The sequence below is a fragment of the Strix aluco genome, chromosome 3 (assembly GCF_031877795.1).
Source record: "Strix aluco isolate bStrAlu1 chromosome 3, bStrAlu1.hap1, whole genome shotgun sequence".
Classification (NCBI taxonomy): domain Eukaryota; kingdom Metazoa; phylum Chordata; class Aves; order Strigiformes; family Strigidae; genus Strix; species Strix aluco.
In genome coordinates this window covers 44,999,180-45,011,192 of record NC_133933.1, presented here as the reverse complement: position 1 = coordinate 45,011,192, position 12,013 = coordinate 44,999,180, and the positions used below count along the sequence as shown (strand labels likewise).

Here is a 12,013-nt window from a genome sequence, read left to right as displayed (position 1 = left end):
CAAATGTGTGTCAAATCATCTTTACTGGTGGACAGAAGAGGACCTTGGACAATACCATGCAGGAAAAGCATTGGTCATCACCGATGAACAGATTCATGGAGAAACCTGACAGTGAGGCATGGCAAAATGAAATTCACAGTCTGGAAATGAAAGGCCCCCCAAAAATTGAATCCCCTACTTAAATCTAAACTTAAAAGATAAACACAGCTGTGGCAGGTGTCTGAGGCAAATCTTAATCCAACATAGTCAATACTCCAGTCTTTCTGACTGTATCACTAATTTTCTTCACAGTTCCTAGGCAAGCCACTGTGACTCTTTGGGGAGCCCAACAAACAGGAATATATATAAAAGGTCCTCTATATAAAAGGGACAGCAGTCTCTGGTCAAAAGTGATCAGTGACCTTCTTGGAGAAAGAAGAAAGCTCTGGATGAAAGACATGACAGAATTGGGAACTACGTGAGCCACCTCAGTACTCATTTACTGAAATTTAATGGTCTTTGAACCAGGCTTACAAAATAATTGAACTAACACAAGGATCTTGCTCAAAACATACCACCAAAAACAACTTTAAAAAGTGTGCTTGATTTCGTCAAACCAACCTCCAAAACCAGAAACTCAAAACAAGAAATCATTTCTTTCTCTGTCACCTATTCTTCCCAATCACACCACGGGACTATGGTAATTACTACATGGCATTATATAACACATATATGTTCTCGTCCACCCCAAAAGAGAAGTTTTGCTTGTTACCTCTTACCGACAGTTATTTTGACAGTTCTTTTCTGAGAGTCCATCCTCATCTTCTCCCATAATATCCACTGCCGAAAATATCAGTGCAACCAGAATTGCAAAGCAGCATACCAGTGCAAAGATCACAATGCATCTTTGCTGGGACTGAAAGAGATTAAGATTAAAAAAGTTTTAATGGTGTGATCACATTCCAGTCAATGACCTGAGACTCTAAAACTTTTACATAAGATCTAAAATTCTTTGAAGATCTTACTGCCATAGCTGTCAACATGAAACACACCTCTAGATGAAAACACTCTCAAAACTGTCCTTCAGGTATCACCTTGGGATGTATTTTAAATCTCTCAGACATCGTTAAATAATTCATGTCACAAATAATATTCATAATTTAAACTGTTTTCTGTTTGTACCACAAGGAAAGCATTATGCATTAAAATAATGATTCTTACATTAACTATGTATTTTCTGATTGTGCCTCATAGGTGAAGTACACACTTAGGACAGCACTCAAAAGTCTTGACAGTTTTGTTGTGTTTGGCTGAAATAAAACATGTCATTGCAAGGAGACTGAAGAGCAAAGTCTTTTTTTATTGCTACACAAAGTAACTGACATTGTTACTATGACTGTCACAGCAACTGAGACACTTTGGCAAGTCCTTGCCCCACAGTACTTATAATATAAGGAAAAGAAACTCACAGATGATAGGTGGGATTCAAGGAAACAATGGGAGACTGTTGCTCAGTATGATAGGCAATGCCCTCCGCATCTCGGGATTAAGTATTAAAACATGGCACAGTACTACCTTATTCTACAGTATGAAATCCTACAGTACTAAGTCAGATACAATTGTGTACAGCCCTAGATAAATGTGAAACCTCCTAAAAACAATCTCCTGACATGTGATTTACATAGCTGCACGAACGTAAAGTATATTTTATTCTGAAACCAAATGTTCCAACAAATATGTGTGTTTTTCTACTGAATAAAATTTGCACAAAACCACACATATATATAAAAATATAAAAGTCTAACTTCAGTTGCTATAGTTATTTTCTTAATTTTCATTATTGCCCTGTAATTAAAATGTCACAAAGGAAAAAAGCTTTATAAAGGAATGGGAAAGTGGGAGAGTATATAGGAAAGCAGGAAAAATGTAAGGGAAAGGAAGGAACATCATGCTTGCAGCTGAAAACCAACTTCACAGCATTTCCATTGTTCCTGACATTTTGTTTAAGAGGTAATAAGTTTCAGTGTAATAAGAACGTTTTCCCTGATGCGTAAAGGCCTGACTTACTTTAAAAAAGTAAGCTTGCAAAACTTCCAAACTAGTGCACATCCCAGAAGAAACAAGCTCATGTATTTCAGAACAAATCAGACATAAGCATTTTATTTCAGTCTGTGAAAATCTAAAACACAGCAAACAACTTCTTCAGACAAACAGGAACAACTTCTCTGAAATTTACTGAGAAATGTATCTTTCTACCTAACAGTAACACTGAATATGCTGCTTAGTCTATATGCATATTATACACTTTTATACATTTCAAATATATGTTTAAATATGTTTTCTAATATATTACCTAAAATCTTACAAGAACGGAGCATAAGAAAATCTTATTCAACCATTTACAAAGCCTACTTCTGAAATAAATAAAATTTGGATCTTTTTTTGCTACTGCTAGGTATAATCATGGCAACGTATGAAAAGAATTAGAAATTACTGCATTTGGATGTCCAGAACTAAGCCTGCAGTCAGACACACAGTAGGACTTAAGAGAAAAATGTGAAAATATTGCCTCATACTACTGGCAGGAAAAACTAAGACGTGCCAAAGAGAAAGACATACTCAGATCTGGGACACTGCTTTATGCCATTTCTTCATCAGGATGGCTCACACTCTTGTTAAGATGACCATTGTCTCATGCAGTTTTTTTACAGTTCTGTAAGTGTGTTTGCAGAAACTGTTTGATGCAGCTTTGTCCAAACACTGAGCATATTACCATGGCAGCAAGATAGCAAAGCTACTCCCATACCAGCAAGCCGAACAGAGCCAGGGCTCATTTTCTAGCCCCTAAGAGCAGGGGATGTGACCCACCATGGCTCACAACACTAGCATTCTCTTTCCTCCCAAACCAGGATAACTGCAGCCATTCTCCTCACAGGGAACAGTCCCGAGTCCATTATTTTGGGCAAATTTGTAGCAACACAATATAAATGACTTCATGTCGTTGCTCCAGGGAATAACTCCCATCTTCTTGCTGCATCGCCAGGCAAGCAGCAGAACAACTACAGACAGTTGCAGGGTCCCTGGACCAGAAGAGACCATGGCAGCCATCAAGGCTGGGCCAGCACACATGGAGGCATAAAGAGATGTTTCATTAAAAGGAGTCCACGATACCTCTATCACATATGTCACAAGGCATAAACCAGCCCTAAAAACCTTTAAACCATTTTAAAACTTAAAGGCCAAAGCTATATAAAATTTACAGTGTATCAAAAATGATATGGTATCACAAAAAGAAGGGGGGGGGGGGGGGGGCAGGGAAAGCAGGTGCAACAGATGCCTTAAGTGCCTCTGATACCAGGAAATGTTATGGAAGCAATTTCTAGGTGGTTGTGTTCAAGGAATACAGAAAGGGGAGGCCAAAATAATTCTGAATGGATCCTCCTAATCTATCTTTAATTCCCATTCCACATAAATTCAGGGAACATATTCAAGGTTTCTTGACTTCTGTGTTGTAGTTGAAATCTGTATAAAGTTTAAATCCCTGTTCTTTCAGTTCTGCATGTGTACAGCTTATCAAGCTCTGCAGTGTGACTGCTCACTATAAGTAGCACAAAGTTAGTACCACTAGTAAGATCACTGCTATTCTACCAGCACTAAAATAAAGACAGAACTGCACAAATCTAATTTGCTGCTCTTATTCACATAGATCCTTTATATAATGCATTTGTCCTTGATAATTATAATGGATTAGTTATTTCACTTTTTCTTAAGTACCAGCTTAAGAATATGGTTACAAATGGTGTAGGGCACCTTTTAAATCCACACACAAAAAAAGAACAACCTTATCAAACTCTGACAATAGTATTTTTTCTCTGAACTAAGGATAGCACAAAATATTAAATAAAACAAAGTAAAAATTCCAAGTTTGCAATTCTCCTAACCCTGCATTTTTATTCACAGGTCTGAAGGGTCAGGTAAAGACCATTTAAAAAAAATGTATACAGTTAGTGAGGATGATTTTGAATGGTTTGACAGTTTATCTTGAAATTACTCTTGTGAGTAGTGATTTTTTGATTGCTTTTAAATCTAAAATTACATTAGAAATTAATATTTGAATATTGTTTAGATTCAAATTGATGTTTAAGTTAGAAAACAAAGAATAAAAAATAGCTACTGGCACCAAACAAGTCTTCTGAGCCTTTCTTTTGACAATGGTAATAAATCTTAATTTTCATGCACTAATGCCATACTGCAGGCAATTTTCTAATAGGTTTTTTCCAATTAAAATAGATTAGAACAGACCATGTCACTGTTCTATTATACCATCGGTGCGTGCCTGTGTCTATGTATGTGTGCATGTGTGAGTAATAGCAGGCTTCTTGAAAGAATTCAAAATAGAAGAGCTCACGCCATAGACAGACTAGAAAGAATCTGTTAGATTTGCTCTTCAGACTCTTGCGTTGGTGGGCTTGGGCAGACTCTTTGCTTGATGCTATGTTATTACGTATCCCCTTGGCAACTGGGATCCCTCAGAGCTTATCAGATCTATCCTCCTGCTTCCTTCAGTAAATGCCTAAAACCCTTCTGTGGTTAAGCTTTCAGTCTTCAACACTTAATTACGGAATACAGGGTCAAGAGGGATCTCTAAAGCTTATGTAGTCCATCTGTGCATATACATAGTTAATTTATACAAATACTACTTCTAACAGTTATTTGTCTAACCTGGCCCTAAAAATCTCCAGTTGAAAGAGATCCTTCAGTCTCTTCAGGCAACCCTTCCCACGTGTTAGTACCTTATTTTGATGCCTATCTTAAGTCTCTTATGCTGCAATATAATTTTTTTTCTTCCTATACTTGCTGAAAACTGAGAACAGAGGATGTTATTCTTTCCTGCTGCAGTCTCTTACATGTTTGAAGATTGCTAGAGATGCTAAGAGGCCTGGAACCAGAGCATCCACTAAGTTGACTGGACCTGTCAGAGGACAACCATGGTTGAGATTTCACTCTTAACAGCGTGGAGATCTCTACTGTAAGCCCAGAAATTCTGTTGCAAGAGGGAAAGATTTCTTCAGAGCTTTTGGAAGATTGGGAGAAACTCCTGCAAGAATAAGGACTATCAAAATTGCTGCTATTTTCCATTTCATGAGCAAAATGTGTTTCTTTCACCTGCCTCATCTAGCTTAATACCTACATTAAAACAAATCCACTGAAACCACACATTTACTAAAACCAAGCATGGTATTTTTCATGCTATTATATCCCTAAGTACAGAGTGAGAAAAAGAGCAAAAGCTGCACAATGGGTATGAAGTACAGTGCAATTCTGACTAGATTTTAATCTGAGAAGGACCCTGTTTGTTTATTATTAAGAAAAAGGATATCAGTGTCAGTTAAGGTTGCATCAGAGCCTGTGATACGCAAACGGAATTGAAAATGAGAGCAAGAAAGAAAAAGGCCTCCATCTTTACTGCATTCCCATTGCTCAAAAGCTGTTAAGAACACTTCAATGGCCCATAAAGCTTTCAGTTTCTTCACAACAATAGGTATCTCTGTAACACACTGAATTTAATCAGGAATTTACTTTTCCCTCAATACAATACAAAAATGTCCTTCTCTCCCCAAACAGGAGCCATGAAACTACCATGCTGAATCTACTGAGAAAACTGAGCACATAACAACAAAACATGTCATGGCCTTGAACTAGTGCTTCATTTTTATACCTATTCAAAGAATAAAGGAGGTAATATTTATAGAGCATTCTAATACGGAGTTCCTATCTGCTTGTCAGACCCACAGAGGCTCTAAGAGGTAGACTTTCACAGCTTCTGTCATATCAGTAGTCAGCTCACAACATGTCTGAACAGCAGTGTGAGAACAAAAGCACTCACCTTTGACAACTCGTAAAATCCTGCTTACAAGTGGGGTTTTACAGCATGCTACAGTACATTTGCCAAAGATAGCAAGGAACTGGACTTCAAGAATTAGCCATCTTTCTTGGATTAACCTTGGTTCTTAAAATCACTATGTGTGTTTATTAGAGAAAAACATTACTATAAAGACTTTTTTCCATTAATCTGGAATCCACATACAGTAAAAATCTTCACTGCAGCCTAAAATCTCCCAACTAGTATGATTAATATCAATCAGAATTTAAGTTCCTATTAAACAAAAATAGAAAGGAACTAATCCAAGAATACTAAGGTAAGTTAAATATTTTCAAACTGGCTGGGCCTAGTGAGCTTCATTCTTGGATATTTAAGCTACTGGCTGAGGCTAACAGAGAACTTTTTGCACTTACCTCTGAAAACTCACGGCCAGAAGACTGGAAAAAGCAAAAATGTTATCCATATTAAAAAAAAAAAAGTGGGCAGGCAGTAGAAGTTGGGAAATATTAAACTAGTTATTTTAACTTCAATCTCTATAAAAGTACTCTATAAAATTACTTGAACAAGTAAGTAATGAAGCTATTATATGTAAACATCTAGAAGATAAGAAGTTCTGTCAAGAAAAAGTCACGTTGATCAGTTTTGATTTCTATCTCTTCTAGTCACAATCCCTGTTATCCTGCTGGAGAAGCTGAAAAAATAACATATACTTTGATCTTTAATAAAAACTTTCTTACAATCCGCAGAAGCTATGTCCAGATTATTATAGGAGAGGTGTAAAGCTGGTCGGAATATCATGCTCACTGAAAAAATGGGAGGACGTTTTAGAAAAGATTCAGAGGATTCTGCTGCGTATCTGTTTTTGTTCATGTCTTCATTAATCTAAATTATGGACTAGAAATGAAATGTGCTTATTAAGGTTTCTATCAAAACCAAAGCAGCGCAAATTGAAAGCATGCTGGAAGACTAGATTAAAATTTCAAAATGTTCTTGGCAATTTAGGGGGTATGTTGAGAAAAATAGGTTAAAATTCAATTAAGGAAAAGAGCTACCAGCAGGTAGGAGCAGTCAGTTGCACAGATAACAGGAACTGAAAAACCATTAGGAGAAAGGATAATCAAAATGATTAAGAGGCTGGAGCAGACGCTTTAGTAAGACCAAAAAAGGGTAGGAGTCTGTAGTTTGGAGAGAAGAAATATGACCAAGGGGTACAAAATCATCACAAGAGCATCAAGTATAGTGAAGGCAAAATTATTATTCACCAAGTACCACAATACAAGAAATAGGGCTTTACTGAGACTTACAGAAGTAAGTTTCAAAAAGATAAAATACTTTTTTATGAAGTGGATATTGAGCTTCTGGAATTTGTGGCCATGGGAGGCTGTGAAAGCAAAGAGCAGCAGCAGGTTTAAACGGAGATTAGACAAAGCCTTCAAAAACATGTCCAGAGCAGATGCTAGAGAAAACAGGCAGGGATGTCCTTTCTAACAGAGATGATGCTGTTGCCACTGTTAGACACACAGTACAGGACTAGATATGCCATGGGTCTGAGCTGTAGAATGTCTTTTCTATACTTTTAAATAGTTTCCTTTTTCCACAGAAGGACCCATGAGTTATAGCAGAGTACGACTTGAACACGAATCAATCATGTCACACCACTGTGTTGACTTGCATCTCTACCTCCTGCCATAATGTTTGTACCACATACAAGGCAAAAATAATCCTTACCCTCTACTTCAAGTTGGCATATTTTGTTCACCTTTCAAGACTGCATGGAGACAGTTTAGAGTTTAGTCTAATACAAGGCAGGTTTAGAGTTTAGTCCTATAGTTACCCACAGAAAGAAAAGAATCGAGTTAGTTCTCCAAACAAGATTCTTTAATTTCAGTGTTTTCCAAGCAAACAAGGCATATGAAGTCACACTGTCTGCCCAGCAGTCCCTGTCTGCCCAGTTTCTTTTGCATCTGTATTTGAAAGAAAGATTTATAGAAATGTAATTATCTCAGATATTTTACAAAATCCAGTATGTAGGTAGACTTGACTGAGAAAGACTCAAATTTGTGCCTCTACCAAGGGAAAGATGGTCCAACTTTTTGCCTTCCAGCACACATACACAGCACCACGCAGCCTCATGGAGACAGGGATGGGAGAAATCACTGCCACGGTGGTGTACAGAGGGGTTGTGGATCCTGAGCACGCACCCATAGCAAAGCAACTGCGTTGGTTTCACTGCTCACTGAACAAATGTTTGATCCAACAGGTCAGGCATATAACACATAGACAGACATGTTGCTATAAATAGACTACCAATAAACTACTTTGGAAGAAATCCAAAGCTTTAGGGGTTACTTATCTGAACCTCCTCCACACAAAGTGCTATATTACAGAAAGCTATTAACATTCAGAATATGAGCTCTATAAGAAAAAAGGGTTTCCAGAACATGACCAACTAACCTCTAATGCATTTTGTTGACCAGAGTTGGCATAAGAGGAGGAGTGAAAAGCCTGAATACTTTTAAGTGGTCATGTGCCATTTTCCTGAAATTGGGCCCTGGCTTCTCAACATGATATATTGACTCAGTCTTCAGCATAATGTAAGACAACATTATAGTTTGGCAATGCTAAAAAAAGGCCATTGTCTACCCTAAAAACAAGTGTCTACTCAAATCCAGTGTCTCCTGCAAAGAAAAAAAAAAAAAAAAGCATTGAACAATCTGAACCTGGCCTGAACAACCAGTTCAGAATACTATTAATACCTCATTAGTAAAAACAAGTGTAAATATGATTTCTATATACTGATATCTCTTTATGCATCTTTAAACCTGGACCCTCTAAGTAAGGACTCTTACCACAGCTAGCATTAGACCCATTACTCCACCAGGAATTTTACAAGTAAATATTGCTGGGCTAGAGAAAGCTATTACTGATTTCTTTTTAGATCAGCACTTCACTATATAATAAAAAGACAAAATGCCTGTAGAAAAACCAAACCAAAAAAAACCCCAAACCCAAACACCAGACTGATGGTAAGAGTATTGGATTAACATTTTGGGGTGACCCAAGAAAGAAAGGTCTTACAGTACACTGAAGGGAATGGTGGAGAGAAGAAAAATAAGAAGGCGGGGGGGTGGGACGGGAATTATGTCCAATATGGGGCAAAAACCCCAACAGCAGAAGTCCATGGTTCACAAAGGAAGAGTTAAAAAAAAGGAAGGATGCAGAAAGATAAGAAAGAATGAAGGAAAAAGAAATTATAAAAGATAGAAACAAGAGGTAGAAAGAAAAAGTAAGAGAACTGGAAATAAATATAAAACTGAAAAGATACAAAAATATATAAGAGAAAAGGTAAAAAAATTCAGATTAGCACTTGAGAGTCTACAAACTAGAACACTACAGCTAAAAATAATTACTAACATGTATACACATACAGTACTTAACTTTATATATTAGATCTCTTATGTACAGATAAGAGACCTTCTATATACAACTTTAGTTCACAAATATAATTAAAAACTGAAGTCAGCCCTCTTCAGAAATCAGGTGAAACACAGCAAATAAACACCGAGCAAACAAACATTTAAAGGTCTATTATTTCCCATCAAGAACTGGAGCCTGTAAGGCAGCATTTTGAGAAAGAATGAAATTAATAAGTATATCAAGGTGCAAGCCATTTAGTATACTGCAGAACACTCCATTTAAAATCAGTTATAATCATCGGAGGACAGCTGGCTGGGGGGATCTAGCAGATACAAAGACTGGCCTATAGTCTACAAGTCTAGGTATCAGAGGGCACTGTGGTTGTCTTATTGCTAGCAGAAAATGCTCTTTGCAGTTTTACACCCTTTATGTATCACTCTGGAGTCTACAGCATAGCAGGTCAAGCAGTTAGAAAACTCCAAGTAGTACTCCTACTTCTCTTCATACCTAGTTTAAATTTGATGTGGGTAGTCTTAACTCCTAACGGAAAACTAGACTGAAATACTAGAATCTCTACAAATCAGAATCTTCTGCAGACATTGAACAAGAAACTGCAGTAACTTGCCATATTGCATCTGACTCTAGCCAGCAATTCTTGTTTTCATAATCAACAGAAAAAAAATAAATAATCTGTGTTATTACTGTCTTTTCCACACTTTGTTTACATTCATCATAATCCAATTTTTCTACTAACCCTGACCCACTAATTTCTTAAATCTCTTCTGGAATGAACTATTCATTGTACACTTTCAACTTTTAATCTAAAAATTAATCATGTTCCTACTAAAGTGAAATGGAACATTTTAAATTATAAAGAAGGGGAAAAACACACTTTTCTTCTTAGTTGCTGGTGAAACATGATCAAAATTTTTCTCCTTAGACATTTCAGACTCATTCTAAACATCTCACCAAAAAAGGAAGGACATCCCACATTTGAAGTACTTGCAGTTGTGCATTTAACATCCCTAACACGTATTGCAGGTTTTATTTCCAGTTGGTCACATTTGAACACCAAAAGAAGCTGGAGCACTGAAGTGTCAACTCAGCTACAATGACTCCAAAGTGATTCCATCCCACTCCACTGGATCAGTCTAATACATGTGGCTCTGGCAGCACAAATCTGCCCTAAACTAGGCAGGACTGCAGGAACTATAGGACAGCTTCAGCTCTGCAGGTAAGGCTCCTAAAGGAGCAAAATATAACAGCTATTAAGGTTCTAAATTTTAACATCAACCCTGTCATGCTACAAAGGCACGTTCCAGCCTAAGGACAATCTGTTGAGATAGTAACATCCAGCAGTTCAGAACACTTTGACAGTGAGTCCAAGACTCCCCCCAAGAAGCATTTGGGGACAGAGGACAGGCCAGCATATGCTCTGGCTAACTACGGTATTTAGCATTGCAACACCAAAGAATTTGAGGCTGTCTGACAGAGGAGACCAGCAAAATGTTGGGCAGCTATTTTGTGTGCACACAATAAACAAACTTTTATGTGCAAAGGACCTTTTAAGAGAAAACACAGTAAGCCTAACAATATCAGTGCAAGTATGTCCATGACAGATCATTCCATATCACATTGGCATCCAAAAGGCACCTAAACATCTTTGTGGGTCTTACCCATATCTGTGCCATATTCCCTGAAATCAGTGAGCATTTGGAATGTAGATTCTGGTTCCAGGACGGTTATTAAATGTATAATTTTTGTGTGTGTGTATATATATTCTTAAATATGTATATTTATACACACAAACAGACACCCCATATATATATAATAATGATGGTTAACAGCCAACACAAATCTGTTTCTAAATCACAAGGGAAAATTAGTAGTATGTTAGATTCAGTTATATGTTTATTTGCAAAGGCAGACCAGACTATATAAAGATGAATACACTGATTTCATACTTGTGATCTCTAATTTACAAATGGTAATGCCTCCGTTATGTTTAAAAGTAGCTATAATTTATTTTAGTACTTTAGTAACTGTGGAAAAAAATACTAATGACTCAGTTAAGTAACCTAAAACTTGCTGACAGCACAGCATCAACTACAAAAGTCACATTTCTTTTAAGAAAGTGTTTTATAATGCTGCTCATAAGGCTTTAAGATAAACTAAATGAAATTTAAAAGTCATGAAGAAATTTTTTTCCCCAGTGTTTGCACATGTCATTTTTGGCACATTAAATGATTGTATGTACAGTCAGCTCAAGCTTCTTGCACACAGCTTTTCATTGTTTTTCTGATTCTTTCAAAAAAAGACAAGAAAAAAAAGCTTAAAAGTAAGAAATTGTGGCTATTGACACATAAGCACCATCAGGGAGGCTACTAGACACAAACTTGTGCTCAAGTGCAGTTCTGCAGCATAACAAACTCACTACTCTACCTGGAGCATGTTTTTGCTTAGCCAAATTAACAAGGCAAAATACATTACCTTTAACTTTTTCCACTGAGGTTTAAGCATTTCATCCTGTGATTAGAACATGCTAAGAGTGCATGTGCCATCAATTATAGCAACATCACATTAAGTCAATTAATGATTAAAGCAGGTGGTGCAACTGAACCTGGAGGTACTGAATCATAAATTGACAGCCTTTCATAAAGTGTAAAAAGCAAATTAAGAGGATTTCAGATGAAGTTGTTTGTTGGGGGTTTTTTGTGTTTGGTGGTTTGTTTG

General features: G+C 36.9%; 1 protein-coding gene across 1 annotated transcript in view; it reads right to left on the bottom strand.

The window, feature by feature from the left end:
- The window catches only part of PLD5 (phospholipase D family member 5), a 187,067-nt gene that overhangs the window by 111,060 nt on the left and 63,994 nt on the right, over window positions 1-12,013 (bottom strand). The window contains exon 2 of the mRNA XM_074818374.1: window positions 759-895. Coding sequence (XP_074674475.1) covers window positions 759-895 — 137 coding nt within the window. The remainder of the gene's footprint in view (window positions 1-758; window positions 896-12,013) is intronic.